Source organism: Camarhynchus parvulus, chromosome 1 (genome assembly GCF_901933205.1).
Source record: "Camarhynchus parvulus chromosome 1, STF_HiC, whole genome shotgun sequence".
NCBI lineage: Eukaryota > Metazoa > Chordata > Aves > Passeriformes > Thraupidae > Camarhynchus > Camarhynchus parvulus.
This window is the reverse complement of record NC_044571.1, coordinates 106,154,823-106,171,412: the sequence shown is the minus strand read 5'-3', so window position 1 is coordinate 106,171,412 and position 16,590 is coordinate 106,154,823. Positions and strand designations below refer to the sequence as shown.

At 38.6% G+C, this 16,590-nt stretch overlaps 1 protein-coding gene across 13 annotated transcripts in view; it reads right to left on the bottom strand.

Annotated features, from left to right (window-relative positions):
- Positions 1–16,590, bottom strand: part of ROBO2 (roundabout guidance receptor 2) — a 1,013,596-nt gene that overhangs the window by 64,049 nt on the left and 932,957 nt on the right. For all 13 annotated transcript variants that reach the window (XM_030962464.1, XM_030962445.1, XM_030962519.1 and 10 more), the window contains 3 exons: positions 12,681–12,912; positions 6,837–6,961; positions 3,909–4,080 (listed from right to left, as the gene is read on the bottom strand). In XM_030962464.1, coding sequence (XP_030818324.1) covers positions 3,909–4,080; positions 6,837–6,961; positions 12,681–12,912 — 529 coding nt within the window. The remainder of the gene's footprint in view (positions 1–3,908; positions 4,081–6,836; positions 6,962–12,680; positions 12,913–16,590) is intronic.

The following is a 16,590-nucleotide window of genomic DNA, read 5'->3' as shown; positions in this document are numbered from 1 at the left end:
TGAGTTTATTGGCCTTCCTCTCTTTCAGCACCACAGCAATATTTATTGCTGAGGACTGTCTGCTTTGGCAATCAGATGGTGGAAGCTGTGCTAGAGCCTGGCTTGCTTTCAGTCATTCTGGGCAAGGAGCAAAACAGGTTCCCAGCAAGCAGAATAGGTCCCACAGAAAGATGCTGCCAGATGTACAAAAAGTGCCCCAGTACAGGTGTCATGCACCAGTTTATACTGGCCATGCTGGAAGCTTTACCAGCATCGGGCTCTGGGAGCTGAAGCTGTCCTTTGCCATACTTGCATCTTTTGTCCTGCCACTGCCAAAGACCCAATGGCTTCCAGACCTGATTCAGTGAGAATGAAACTCACTGAGCAGCTGTGGCAAGGAAAGAAAGCAGGCAGCAGTGGCTGCTTTATCTGATTTTCCACGTTGTTTTCTGCCCATGGAACCAATCCATAGGAGCACCCCAGTGCTGAAAGAGGAAGGGCTGACAGTAAAACTAATAGAAAGGGGCTCTCCATGGCATGCTCCTCCAGACACAAAATCGATTTTCTAGTAGAAATCAGCATGGGAGTTGGAGTTGCTCTAATTACCATTAACTTGCAGTTAATTTCTGCGCCCTTTGGAGGAGAGGCCAAAGCAGTGGGACAGAGAGGAAACAGGTAGTCTTGGCACTGCTTCAGACACAGCTGTGCTACTGAGGAGAAGAGCAGGCAGGGAAGTGCTGGAGACACCAGCTTGGGGAGTGGACGCTCCTGGATTCAAGAATGAGTTCTTTTCACTAAAGCCTCCAAAACATCTGAGGATCCTGTCTTCTCTAAGACCAGAAAACAGTCTTTTGAAAAGGGAGGATGTGAAAGCAAACTGCAAAGTGCCTGGGAAGAGGTTTCAGTGGATTGTACGCTTTGCCTCTTCTAGGGGAAGATACAATCTGTCTCCAAATTACCTTCTAAAGTTTGCAGTCTGGCTGTTTGCTCTTACCCTTCTGTGCCTAGCAATTACAACTGCAAAAGTAATAATTCATTTAAATGTCAAAATAACATATGCTTTGTGAATTTGATGACAGAAGAATAAATGGAGACAGATGAATGTTACCCACTGACTTTTGATAAAATTAATATAATTGTTGGGGGTTGGGGAAACAAACAGCATTAGTCTTGTACTTCTTCATATTATATTTAAGCAGAAGTAATAAATATGTCATCCAAGGTACCAGTGTACTATTTCATATACTGCAGGTGGTTCTGTAACAATGCTGTCAGTTCAACTAATTAGAACATAGACAAGGGAAGTGTGCGACCTGCAACGCTCCATTGTTCCTGAAGACAAAACCATAATGAAATATAATATCTTCCTCCCATTGGAGAGTAATGAAGAACAAAACTAATTTGTCGGACCAAAAATTAATTAGACACATCAGATTCGATTGTACCTATTACTGTGAAAGTTTGCAGCTGTTCCTCATATCATTATGCCAATGATGGAATGTAAGAGGGACCAGGCCAACTGATGAAGAGAAATAATAGCTACAGCATTAACCAGCATTGCCCTTATCTCCAATTTTACTTCTGGTTTGCCAAGTGAATATTTTTTAGCATATCATCAGTGATCATAAAAGTTTTATTCTTGATCCTCTTTGAGTCTTCTGTAAAATTTTTCAACATCCTGCTTCAAGTATGGGCACAGGATTCCTGTAATAGTGAGACAATTTCTAACTAAAGGAATCATATACTTCCTACTGCTTCCTATTCTCCTTTTTTTTTTTCTTTCTGGATTGTCACAGGTCTGTTATCTAAAATTACTCTCGGAGGTCAGTAGTTGATTATCCACCATGAAAACCAGTTATTTTCAGAAAAAAAAAGTCTGAAACATTTTTAGAAGAATGAATCCCGTATTTAAAAATAACACCTCTTTTTATACACTGAACTCTGTATTTCATGACTATTAAAAGTTTTTACTGCTTAGAAATACAGCTTAACTCGCCTGCATCACTGACCTGTTCTCTCCATAATTCAGCATTTCTGGAGCTGTTCATTCTGCTTGCAAGTTGTTAAATGGTATAGATAAGCACCAGACCATATAGAACTCTATTATAATAACTCAATAATGCTTTCCCATTCATTATGATGTTTTGAGGTTTACTTATTTGCTCACTCTAAATCCATATAACTAGTTTTTTTTAAAATTTACTTTAAAAATAATTTTCATATTTTATGATTTTGATTCCCATTCAAACATTGAATGGTGCCAACTCAGGTTTTTGAGAAATGGTATCACCTAAATCTTGTTACATTCATCAAGGAAACTTATAGTCTGAGAAATAACTGCTAGCAACTCATAATCAATAGCAAAATTGGGCCTAAAGAAAAGGGAGATACAGACCATATATGTAATGTAACCACACCCACCTTCAGGTTCCAAAAAAACCCCAGAAATGACAACAGAAACATAATCCAACAGAAACTATTCCTGTTACTTTTCATGCAAATGACTCTCAAATGTGCAAAGATGTCACCAAACAAACTTGTTGAAGCAGACATTCTGGGATCATTTAAGGAACAAATAAATATCCCTAAGAAATCTGGGAATCATCCAGCAAAGACTTTTGGTGCAAGTATAACTCATAACACATTAAGTGACACAAGGCTACCCATATACTTAAAATGCAATACACTTATTGTGCTTTGCTGGAATAAGTGCAGTGTATTTCCTGCCTAGTTAGATGGACCCCTTAGTGAAATAATTTTAAAAAAAGGTCCTGGGTTTCTTGCATTTTCAAAAAATCAATTTTTTGCTTTCACTTCTGGATATATTTTTTTTTCCTCTTTTCTTGGGTGTTTCTGTGGTTGCCTTTTTTAAACCAAGTCCTACCTTCACTTCCACTCTTGCATTTCTGTCTCCAGTGAGACAGAAATCTCCAGTGAAATTTCAAAGCTGAAGTATCCTAGCTTCTGTTTTAATGAATGGAGAACCTGAATATCATAAACATTTAAGCAAAGCTTATGGGATGGCCTTTTCTAAGGGTCTACACATAATAGACTAGTCCATGTCTGGGACAGTGTCTTGACAACATTTTCTAGAAAGAAAATATTTAGTAACAACAGAAGTCCCCCAAACAAACAAACAAATTTCCATTAAGTAATAGTTAAGTTAGATAATACAGATAAAGGCAACAAAATTCCTGTATCATGCACTAAAAAGAGGTTCTGCTTTGCACAGCAAATTTCAGGTTTGCTAAACATAATTACTTCTAGTCTTCCATATTGTTCCCGTCTTTATATTTTATACTCAGGAAAAATCTCAGAAGAAACTAAACCTGTGTTTCCCTCAGGTCAGGATATTAGTTCTGCATGGAGACCACTACCAAGAAACAACTGTTAAAAAGGCTGGGATGATAATGCCACCTTTGCTCTCTAATTGGTCTAAAGACAACTTTTGCTTTCAGAGGAGGCTTGTCTTGGGATACCTGAGAAACACTGGCTTTAAGCATTCAGAAAACAATGGTAAATAGTGCCTTAGGTACCAGTGGAACAAGTAAGGCAATATTCCAGCAATCTTAACAGAAGGAAAAGGGAGCTTGGGCTCCACACATCTGCCAACCTGCAGAAGTGGTAAATTCATTTAAAAAAACTCCAAACCATTAAATCAGTTTCACTAGGCAATCAGCATTTTCTCATATGTCTTGGGAACATACTTCCCTTCACTGTCTGCAAGAACTCTGCAGGAAGAGAAGAAAACACCATCAGGCAGTGGGATGCAAAAGCTAACTAACTAGCTCTAGCCAAACCTCGTCTTTTCCTCCACAGATTTTTGCATTTCCAGAAGTGATATATGAAAGCATTTCTGAGAGAAAATAAAAAAAAACCAAAATAAAAAATCCCAGGCAAAAAAAATGACAGAACAGACAATAACTTACCTATTATTATGGGTTGTGGGTCACTTTTTACTCCCACACCTGCACTGGTGCTTGCAGCAACTTCCACGCGGTACTGGATACCTGGATATAGGCCACCTATTACTACAGACCGAATGGCTGCATCTACTGTTTTGTTGATATGAAATCGAGTCTCATTACCTAGGCACCAGATCTGGGACAAAAGTTGATGTGTTAAAAGAGATGAAATTCTTCACACTCACACAATCGCAAATAGGTATGACATATCAAGGTATTTCATGGCAATCGCTTATTTGGGACTTATTGACAATCTTACTGTCCAGGAATTGCTGAAATTGGGATGATTTAGCTTAGCAAGGTATCCCAGATTAGCACAGGACCAAGGCAGATGCAAAGACTGCTTGCAAATACCTCTCTGGACTCTGGCTCTCCATGGAGTGCAAATTCTGTGTTTACACTTAGAAGCACAGACCAGATCATCCAAGTGGCAAAGATGTGTTATACATTAATCAAAATCTTGTTTATCAAACCTTTTGTGTTAAAAATCCCCACATTTTTTTCTTCTAAATTTCCTGCTGAATAGCAAAAGGATATGAGCACAGGGTGAAACTCTTCTTAAAGCACTAAAGAATAAACAATTTTCAAAATTTTTTCAACTTCCTTTCATTGCACAAGAGGGCTACTTGAAATTTCTGAAATGGAATAAGCACAGACTCATATTTACCACTGCCTTTGTGATTAGTTACATTATTTAGGAATCCAGACATTAGTTTCTCACTCAAATATTATCCAATTAAACAGAAAATCCACCCTATAATCACAACTGGCATTTTGTGATGAGAACAGTCTATGAGTTCAGAGTGTTATGTCTCCCTCTTGCAGTTTTTAAAGTATTCTCCTAAGAGATTTTGAAACTAACTTCTAGGCCTGTTTCTTCAGTTAATACTATCTGCAAATACTGCTTCTGTATTACTAAAGAAAGCATCTACTATCACACAAGAAAATCAATGCATAAATATATCACAGGTACACTTACATAAAAATAACAGCAGAAGAAAACACTATTGGTGGAACCATTAACAGTGACAAACTAATGCATCTAAGCAACAGCAATAATATCTTTACACTTACTTTGACCCTGCTCAGTGTTTTACCACATCTTATCTTTTTTTTTCTGTGAAATGCTGAGAAGGATTTGAAGAGAAAAAAAAATTATCTTGTTTTCCTAAACCTAAGGTGAGATCCTATTTGCCAGCCAGAATGCATTAAGGCGAGTAATTGTTGCATTTATTCCTTCACTCCTTGTCTGTCCTGGTCTTAGGTTACAACAGCTATGAGATGCCCCTAATTAAAAGCATTTAATTAATGAATGAATTAACAGGCATTCTGGTGCTTGAAGTGGAATCAACAGATCTACTTTCAATTTGTTAGAAAATGCACTGAGGAACTTCAGCAATTATTTCATACTCAAGCAAACATCAGACTCCCTGCACCATTCACTGTAGCCAGTTCACTACTCAGGCAGCCAGCAAATCTAACACAGGAGGGCTGTAATAGGTAGTGACTCCAGCTGGTTTTATACACAGCCCAGAGGCCTGAGCACTCACCTGGAACATGGCTTTTATTAGACATCAGCCCACTTTGTTTCATATCTACATGTTTTGTAGTTTAGGAGCGTGCTTTACTCGTTTGCCTATAAGCCCTGGATGGTTTATATTGACTTATACTGCAGTCAGGATCAAGATTAATTAAGCCAAAGGATAATTATTAATTGGTATGAAAATTAGATCAATAAAATTCTGCGATTAATAAATCTTGATATTGACTAAAAAGCAAAACAAAAGAAGTGCTATGCTACACATAAACATTGCGAGCATTTACTGCATCCCTCTGACCAAGTGAAAAGCTGGAAGAGGTTGAACCATTTTCTGATTCAGAAGCCAAGCACTTTCTCCCTTCTTCATGCTGTGTTCCCTCAAGATACAGCAGGGAAAAAAAAATCTTTTTATGTGAAACAAGCTGGAGTCACCACTTCCATCCTTTGTGGGATTGTCAAGAAAGCTGCCCTGATCCACTTCAATTAAACATTTCACATTTGGTGTATATAGTCCAGCCACAGCAAGGTTAATTTACCAAACTGTTCCATGCTGTGACAAGGCTGAACCTCACCCAATCATTCTCTCCACCTGAATAACAGAGTGCATTTTTTTATTGTTGTGAAAATATCCTTGTGCAAAAGTGATCTTAATATGAAATTACAGACTACAAGAACATTTAAAGTATAAGAATGGATATTTTGAGCCATCATAGCAACAAAAAGGGAGAAAATACAACCAATTCAAGAAACTATCATGTAGCAAACTTTGGATATACTAGTTGTGCTCAAACTGTTTTTCCGAGCAAACAACCTGGCACTCTAAGTTTTGAATATTGACAGAGATAGCACTTGGAAGAAGTCTTGAATTTCTCCCAGAACCACAGTCCTTGACTTTGACCTTGCAGTGTTAGGATTAGCATTTTTGCAGAGGAAATAAGAAGCAACTTTCCTGCCAGCTTTGCTGACACATTGAAGGCACTCCAAGACAGGGACTTCACTGCCTGTCTTTGGAGTGCAGAAGCCCCTTACAAAAAAATCCCCTCTTCTTCTTGTTCCACAGCAGGGAAAAGCTAGAAGGATAATAACTGTAAACTGGCTAGAAATTATAGCTCTCTTTCATATCAATCTCATGGTGTTTTTGCTTTTTAAAATAACAGAAGTAATAATAACAGTAATAATAATGATAATAATAATAAAGAAATCCATAAGCAGCCAGTCCTCTTTCTCCATATAATTACATGGGCAGCTGTAAAGGCTGTCAGAATCTAAATCCATAAACAGTGCTATTGTTCTGTAATTCAAGCAGGCTGTTTCCCTAAACACACAGCCCTCCCATCAGACATGGTGTGTACCTTGTACTCCTGGATGACTCCATTTTGGTGATCTGGAGGGGGAGGATCCCAGGAGATGCTGATGCTTGTGCTGTTGTGATTTCCAACTGTCAGGACAGTGACAGACTGAGGAGGAGCACTTGGAGCTACACCAAGGAGAGGGAGCAAACAGAAGCAAGGCATTAATCCATTTGCTAGGACATGTATTTTGCTGTAGCAGTGCAAGATCAAGCAGGCAGTATAGAAAACTCACACTCCTAGGGATGGACTTTTGTCAGGCACTGACAATGTTGAAAAATGCCCTTCTGAAGAGAAGCACAGGGCTGAATGACAATGTGGAATTTCTAGCAATGGAGAATCAATACAAATCACTACTCATTTTATTTATATTGGGCACTTCTTAAGTTTGCATTGGAACTGATCTCACATTTGCTTTTGTTTTCCATAATATGCATGAATAACTATGGATGTATCAACTAAGTCACATGTGAGGCTGCTTCACCTGGCCTGAAAGCTGTTTGGTTCTTCTATTTTTACATGGTCTAATAATGATGAGAGCAGCCAACATTTAATGATCCTTTTTTGTTTGCTCTCCAGGGAGACAATACCAGGTTTAAACATAGAACTGCATGTCCGAACTGGAAAAGGCTTAAAATGTTCATGGCTTTACATCAAAAACTAGTGAATAGAGCAGGTGCTAAGTTAGGTCACATATATACTTATGTCCCTTTCTGCCCCTAGGCAAATTGCTTTCTCTTCAGAGTCATGTTCAGTTCAACCATTCACAGCTGTTTGGCTGGTCACTGCACATCAAGGCCAATTTTACAAGACAACTGCTTGCCAGCCCTGCTTGTTGTCTAGAAACGCCAAAAAAAATTTAAAAACATAGTTATTAGTGACCTCAGCTATGCTGACAAAGCCCCTCTTGCAGCTACACCAGCAGCAGGGTGCTTCTGTTGGCTCAGGGAAGTGGTGCAGGAGCCCTGCTATGAAAAGGTCTCCTCTGTGAGTATCCACCATATCCATACTGGGCTCTCCTGGCATGGCTGTGGCTGCCAGGGCAGAGGACTGTTAATATGGCTCTGCTCAGCCACCTAAAACTTCTTGCAGCCCCCCTGATCCTTCCCTTGCTCCCAGGCAAGTGTTTGAACCTCACCACAGTGGCAAGCGAGGCCACCGAGGGTGGCTGTATTATATTAAGGTATAGTCCCTGGGGCGAAGAGCTGATGGATAGCAGCTGCTTGGAACTGGTCCTAGAATTTATTTATTCCATCTCTCCCAGTGCACCTACCCAGTCTTCAATGAAACTAATAGAAAGAGGCCAGAAAAGTGTGAACTAATAAAGCCAGCATGGAGTGATACCTCTCCAGGACAATTTTCCAGTTCACAGGAGGCTGTTGCTTAGACACTTTCTGTTCTAGGGAGGTGTCTTTGTCTTTAATAAATACTTGTGGAATTTGTCCTCCATATATTTTTCATTGCTTTTAATCTGATCTTAAAACCTTTCATATGAAATATGAAAGCTGATTTTGAAAACTTCTGGTAGACATCATACCAGAACCTAAAATATTTATCACTCTCCTGGCCCAACTTCAACCCTAGATAACAATGTGGTTTGGGGCATCTCATATCATGTGTCAAGGCTCCCTGACTCCAGCCCAGTGCCCAGAATGGTTTCTTTACTGCTAAACTTTATGGCAACAGAATTCTAGTCTTATCTTCAACAGATATCCATGGCCATCCTTGGACCATGCTTCTTAGAAAAGCCAAGAGCCCCTGGCATCCTTTGTATTAAAGTCTGGCATGTTTAACACAAATAAGCACAGCTACAGATATCAGAAGTGCTCAAGCCTCCTGAGTCAATTCAGATATTTCTATTGTTCTCCACAGCTTCTTTGAGGCTGGCTGTGTTCCCACACTGGAAGCTCCTCAGCACTTGACCTGGCACAGGCTCGTGGAGCCGAGCTCAAATCTTTACCCTGATAACCCTGAAAAATTGGAGTGCTCTGCTGCAGGAATCGCGCAACTTCAAACTAGGGTATCAGAGGTGAGGACAAGGAACCACACAGGATTACAGCAGAAATAAAAATATTTTAGATGAAAAATGAAACACATATTACAGTCCTGGGAGGCTTCACATTTCGACAACTACATTTTCAGATGCTGGTTCAGCTGCAAAGCTAATAATGCTTGGTAGAGTCCTTGTGACCTTGCCTGTTGCAGAGAAACAGGGAACTGGAGGGGAGAAATGGAGCTGAATTGTGGACAATTTGACTCTTAGCCAGCTCGAGTGAAGCATGGAAAGGTTGCCTTGGGCTACTCCTTGCAATCGTGCAAAGCATAAAATTGGTGAAATAAATAGTTGCATTGTGTATTTTATGGCAAGTGAAATAATTTGCCGCACAGTAAAAAATTAGCATTTTAAAAGTCTTCAAGTTATTCAATAACAATAAAACCGTGAATAAACATATGGGTGTGATATTAATTAGAATATTTTATGTGAAAATAATAATCATAAAAGTGGCAAAGCTTTACACTGCATAACTCTTTTTGGTTTTATGTACAATGGAACAACTCACTCAAACATATTTACTTTCCCTACTAAAACAAAAAGGGCATTCAGAAATATAACGTCTTATATATGCACACCTGGGGGAAAAGGGGAGTGTGAATGTAAAAGAAATGTAAAATGAATAGCATACTCTAAAATTAAAAAAAACCCCATACTGTATTCATTTTTCTTTTCATTTAAACTGCATGAACATTCTAGTTAATATTCTACCAGGGTGTGTTGGTGTTTTTGAGGTTTTTTGAGGACATAGGATAAATTTGAAGCAAAATTAAAATTGCAGCTAATGAATGCAGCTGTGGAGATATCATTTTAAGAGCTGCATTAAAGTGAGCAGAATCTGACAGAGAGCAGCTGATAAAAGCTAAGGAGACTTCCATTCCTGTCATATTTTTGTGGTGACAAACAAGATGCAGGACAAGTACTACTCCATAATGTTATTCCAAAGGAGATTTAACAGGGGATGCAACTGAGAAAAAAAAATTATCTGTCTCTAGAGAAACTATGAAAGAAATAGTGAAATTTATAGAATAAAATCTTTGATTTAGCTCTCACTGTATGTGTGTACACGTTAGAATGTACCAGTTCAGCTTCCTCCCTCTGATAAAATCACTCTGTAAGCTGGCACCGTGATATAAATTAAGCCACTTGTCTGACACTGCTGCAGTTATTAAACAGATCACATTGAAAAATAACATTTTTAAAACCGTTTTCTCATTTCCCTTGCTGCTGGCTTGTGGAGAACACCTTGCCTGCTTCTTGACAGGTCAATTATTCCAGTGCTCAGCTTCTTCTTACAGATATGAAAGAACCCAAATCGCTGCTCATCTTTTCCAGACGCAGCCAAACAGAATTCCATTTGTTACCTTCACAAGGCCAAAGAGGCAGGAGATGGATGGATGCTGAACTGTTACAAATGTCTGATCTAGAGGAAAAGTCTAACTGCAGCAAAATTGATTTTTAGAGGTAGGCCTCAGAAGTTACATTGCACATAAAATCCAATCCAGCAGAAAGTTGCCACTACCTTTCGGTTGTACTTTGCCTTTACCAGGGATATTTGCTTTGATGTTGCAAAGAAAACTTCCAACACTCGTATCACTTTTACAAATTATTTTCTAAAAATAGTGTAGCTAACATTCTTTAAAAGTCAAGTCTAAAAAAAGCTCATTTTTGAAATGGAATCACAAGCAACAAAGCACCTGTAAATAGACTGCCATCTTTCTTCAGTGGAAGGGCAGCAAACCACTGCCATTAAACATTTAGTTGATACTATTTTTGAATACAAGAACACCAATATAATTGCAAAGATAATATGAGGAATTAAGGGAAATATCTGTAGAACTGCATCTACTGAATGTCTTAAATTTCTCGTGGAAGTACCTAATTTTATCACCCAAGGAAGAGGAAGAATTTTTTTACAGGAGCTGTCATTTTTCTGGTGATAATATTACGGGTTCTATGGTGACGTTTTTTCAGAGGAGATTCTTGTAAACAGACTCCTTGAAGGTTATATTAATCTACAAAGCAGATCCTAGGCTGTGAGTTGTATATATCTGCAGGCAGGAATATTTTTTTGAAATCTTCACTATGTGGAAAGTTATTCCACACCAACAAAGTGTCCTTTAAGGTAGGAAATTACCTAACACACTCTGCTGGGAGCTAAGGTTTAAAAAGAGAATGTCATTCCTCAAGTATTTTATAGAAAAAGACAGGAGGTATAAGACCTTCTCTCTTTTTCAGTAGTTCTTAATTTATCTTTAGCAAGAAACAGTTAGATGAACTAAATAAGCACTAAAAATCAACTGAAATTGGACAAGAGGTAAATCTGTAGAAATATTTAAAACTATTTTTAAAATTTTCATTTTAATTAAAAAAACCTTTGTTCAGAGTGCTGCAAACATATTCTTCACCAACTGATATAGGCTTTATAGTTTGAACAAAGAACTGGGGACCATAAAATCCCAAATTCCAAATCAGACTTCCAAAACTGCCTTCCTGCACACTCTTCTACACGTTGCAGGACACTGAATTTCCTCATCCATAAAGTGCAAAGTGCAACCAAGTTATCTTCAGTTTTACTTACATGTTGGGTAATAATCATAACAAATCAAAGAGAAAAGTGAGTAATAAGCAAGTCTGTTCCAGAATTAAAGAGTACTTGGCAATCAGCACTAAATTAAACCTCAGGAGACCACTGTAAATGATTAAGATGCACTTTCAATAGGAAGGAAAGAGTGCACTCAAAACCCATTGAAACCATATGAACATCTTAAAACTTCACCAGTATTTCTTTCTCTTGCTTAAAAAAAAAAATCAAAAAATCAGTGACACAGAAAGATGAACCCTCACTGTCAGGACCATCCTACTTTTACAGGAGAGATTCTCCAGGCAAAGACTGCATTACATAGGTAGAAAGGTGGGTTTCTAACAGCAAATGATTAAAATTACTTACATCTCACCCCAGTGTCTTTACTTTTCAAAAGAAACCCAGCAGCCCTGGAGTGCACATGCTTTAGCACAACTATATACAAGGCTAAATGCTATAGATATAAAAGCTTGAGCATTTCAGAAGTATAAACTGTTCACTCTGTCTGAATCCTGACTGTTTTAGAGAGGCTTCAAAGGTGCTCAGGGGAATCCTCTGCAGTACTGAACAGGGCAATTTCATGAACACTGTGCTAACAGAAACTGTGAAGTGGTGTGCCCTTGAGACTGGAGTTTCTCCAGACTAGTTAAATATATGTCCTTCACTACTCCTCGTTTCCCAGCCAACTGTTCATCTACCTTATTACCCATTCAGAAGGATGTGCTTAGTATCAAACACTCATCTGTGAGAGCTTGCATTTATTTTATTTTCAAAGTGCAGACCAAGGTCTTTCATTGCAACAGCAGTGGTTACAAAAGAAGGGCTGCAGTGAACACTTTTTGGAAGACCAAAAGCCACCTGCACCTTAGAAGGATGTATCAGCTAGAAGAATATAAGACCAGTACAGTGCTTTCTAAGGGGATATTTACAGCACAAAGCTGAATGTAATATCAAATTTTAATGTCACCTCAGTGTGCAACAAACAGAAGTCAGGTGGAGGAAACAGAGATGAGCACATGCACGCACACAAAAACCTCCAGTGCCAGCTATGAAAGCTCGTTGCTTGTTTTGAATACATGAACACCAATATAATTGCAAAGATAATATGAGGAATTAAGGGAAATATCTGTAAAACTGCATCTACTGAATGTCTAAATTTTTTTGTGGCAGTACCTAATTTTATCACCCAAAAGGTGCCCCTTTTACCAACCTTCCTCTGTGGTTCGAGCAGACTTGGATTCACTGTCCATGCCTTGGAACTCATTGAAGTAAGGGCGCACCTTGATCTCATAGGTGACCCCCTTCTTGAGGCTGACGAGGACGGCGCTGCGCTCGGTGGGCACTTTGACCTCCAGGTTCTGCCACGTGGCCGGGGCGGGCAGGCCCGAGGTCTGGCGGTACAGCACGCGGTAGCCCTGGATAAACTGGGACTGCCGGTCCACCTGGCAATGACAGCAAGTAACACAACAATAAACACACCAAAGCAAACAACCAAACAAACAAAACCCCCAACGAACCAACCAAACCCCAACAGACTGCTTAAAAAGAAAACAAACAGCTGCCTAGAATAATTCTGCCCTCATCAAAAAGAGAAAATTCACAGTTACAATGCTGAATTTATTAATCTAACTACCTTCTTCTCGGGACCTTTTGGTAGTCGCTGTGACCTTGAGAGATGTTAAAAGTCTCTTTTCCCAGCCTGGTGCTTGAAGGAGTCAGAGCTCTTCAGTTCTCGGTCTCAAGGTTGATTATTATATCTTATCTATAAAATTCTTTCTCCTGCCCTGCCGAGGTCCACTCAGCAGGACAGTTCCAGGCACACTACCTGCCCCTGGGGTGGTGTTATATCTTTATACTAAAAACTATGTGTACAATGTTACAATTACTTTCCAATACCTATCACCTATGTTAGACAGTGAGCTTCTACTCTAAACCAATCTGTAAGTGCCAACATCACAGCAGAAGATGGAGGCCAAGAAGAAGAAGGAGAAAGGCGCCCAGATCCCTCCATCTTGCCTCCTGAACGCCCGTTCCAGAAACCCCAAAATCTACTTTTCCACCCTGTGATAACTTTGCTATTATTCTACCTAAACTGTTGTGGCTTGCTGATCTTCATATAAGGTTGGTAATTTGCTCCATGGGTCATAATCAAAACCACAGGTGTTTTGGGCTCCATGCCAGGGCTTCTGAGCCCCCTGGCAGGGGTCTTGGCTGCCCTGGACAGCCAGGGAATGTTCTGGGTTCCCACACCTTCTTGTAAGTCGCTGTTGATTAATTGTCTACAAAGAGTATTTGTCTCACATTACTGGTTACAGAATATTTCTTTCTGCTTTGCTTTCTCCAGCTCTATATATCATGACAAATACCACCTTAAATCATAAAACAAGGCCCCCACCCCTGCAATAAATCATGAAAAGAAAACATTGGCATAAGGCTTGCTGCATGTAAACTTACTAAGCACATCTTGGCTACTGATGTGCTGAAATAGGAGAAGAAAAGAAAAACAAATTCTTTCAGAAAAGGACAAGTCTTTGAAGATATCCTACATGCTTACAATTAGTCCATTACTTGGCTCACAGCTCATGAAATGCACAGCAAATTAAAATAAACATAAGACAGATGCAGAGAAAACAACTTCCAAAGACATGTGCTGTTTCTTATGTTCACAGTCTGTGCAGCCCCTTTGCATCCTGGGGTTGTGATGCTCTCAGGCCATCAGAGGGAGATGGAATGTTTGTTTTGGTTTTTATTTGATTTGTTGCTAGGCAAGCAGAATTCAAGATTGTACCATGGAAGTTTAACAATTTTATCCTATAAATAGGATTTTTATTTGAAGAAAAGCTTTCTATGTGTTTTATCTTGGAGAGGTTGCATGCATCTATTTATCTTCAAAAAAAAAACAAACCCAAAACCCAAAAACCAAGGCAAGCATGATTCTTGCACAAACTTTTCCTGGGAAATAACACCAAAAAACCAAAACCAATTTGATTGGTAAAAGTAAACCAAACCAAACTGCTTCTGTAGCTGCCAAATAAGGAGCAAAGAAAGTGCAGTACAAATAATAAGACCATACAGCAGGCTGTTTGGTAATTCTGTATTATAACTTAGACTCAACAAGTAGTATATTTCTTATGTTCTTGTCAATTTGCTTGCTCAAAGATATTCCAGAAGTAGAGAAACATTTGTTTGACTTCTATTAAGAATAAATGAATTTAAGGCTGAAAACACAAACCATGCTCTATTATGCCCCTCCTATAATCTTGTTACAGTTTATTGAGGCATTTAGAGGGGACACAGATTCTTAGCCATTAAAAAGCAAGGCAAGCAAGAAGAAAGCTTTATTTATGAAAGCAAGGCAGAAATGTCTTTCATCAAAACTGTCACTGTTAAAAACCTTGCAACATATGTTACAACAACATTAAGCTTGCATTTTATAAACTTCTCTGCATTCACTTTAAGTGAATTTATGCACTGAAAGAGGGATATAACTCACAATAATAGCTTGTTAATACCGAAAGAATCAAGCTGTGTTTTTAAGAAGAACATTAAGCAGCTGTTTCCAGATGAAGGGAGTCTGTAAATCAGAGTAAACTGTTTTTATCCATGTTTGACTTTGATTAAATAAATGTTTTATGGATATAAAGACTTTATGACCCTCACATTTACTAAAAAATTCAGCAAAAATAATGCTTTTATCCACTTTGCAACAGAGATTTTAAACCTAAATTACAATATAAGGTTATGATGTTTAATAATCAAACACTGAGTTTGATTCTTGCTTTACTTCTTAGTTATATGCTACACTGAAAGATGGCATAACTTTGTTAGAACTTTCCATTTTGTCTTTGCTCTATTTTTAAGCTCTACTGACTGCTGCCTAGTGGAGAAAACTGAAAATTCAGAACTGACCTGACTGAACAGTAGCACAATGTTGCTACAACACGGTGTGGATAGCATTTTGTACAGCATGGCACAAACAGAAACCCACCCCCAACTCCCTGAGAAGAGCTGGACTCTGAGGTAATATCTAAAGAATACCGATTAATATCTAAAGAATACCAATTTTCAGTCTCTCATACTTTTCTATCTGCTTCCAGACAAATTGTCCATACACATCTTTTCCTCCCAGACTTTTAGGATCTTAAATTGAGAGACTAAACAATAGAAGGAATATGAAAGCAGAATGCAGCAGTACCACAAGGCTGTCACATTTATGGGTGCTGTAAACTAGCTTGATTTGAGGCTTGCTTGACTCTCACAGAGCTTTCAATTAGTAACTTGATTGGAGCAGGGCAGAGTGATCTGCCCAAATAGCAGATTATTGACAGTGATTTCATCATTCAGAGTCTGGGAGGGTACTGACAAAAGAAAATATTATACATTTTTATGTTTTCTATAAACAACCAGTCACATTCAGTATCAAGGAGAGGACACAAAGCTATCTCTCATACCCAAATAAAGCTAGTCTGTATGAACAGGGCCTACTGTAGGGTCAAAATGTTGGGAAACTACTCAAAGGGCACTTTACTTACTGAGAAAGGTGAATTTTTTTTATTTTGTTCAGAGTTTCAAGACTAATAAAAAATTACTCTTGGATAATTATATGGATTAACCAGAAATATTTGTGAGAGGTAGGACAGGTATATTTCACATATACATACACACACGTATGCATACATATGTGTATGTTTATCTACAGTTACATGGTCATATATAATACAAAGTGACAGTGACTTCACAATTTTCTCCATTTCTGTGATAATGATGTGTCATGCCACGAGCAGACTACTAAAAATATCCTCATATGATTAAAGACATTAATTCAGCTATGCAACCCCAAGTTTGGCACACATTCACACGCAGGCAGAGCTGCAGAAACATGCACTCTGGCTTGATGAAAGGATAAAGAATGTAAATGGTTGCCACTTCCTTACACAAATTACTCAGCATTATTTCAGCAATTGCAGGAATTCTCTGTGTTGAATACTGGGAGCAAAGAATATTGCTAGTGGGTGATTGTGACTGTGTTCACAGGGGTCTTAGGATGAGGGAAGAGACGAGGATCTGACTCCATGTTTCAGAAAGTTTGATCTATTATTTTATTATATATATTATATTAA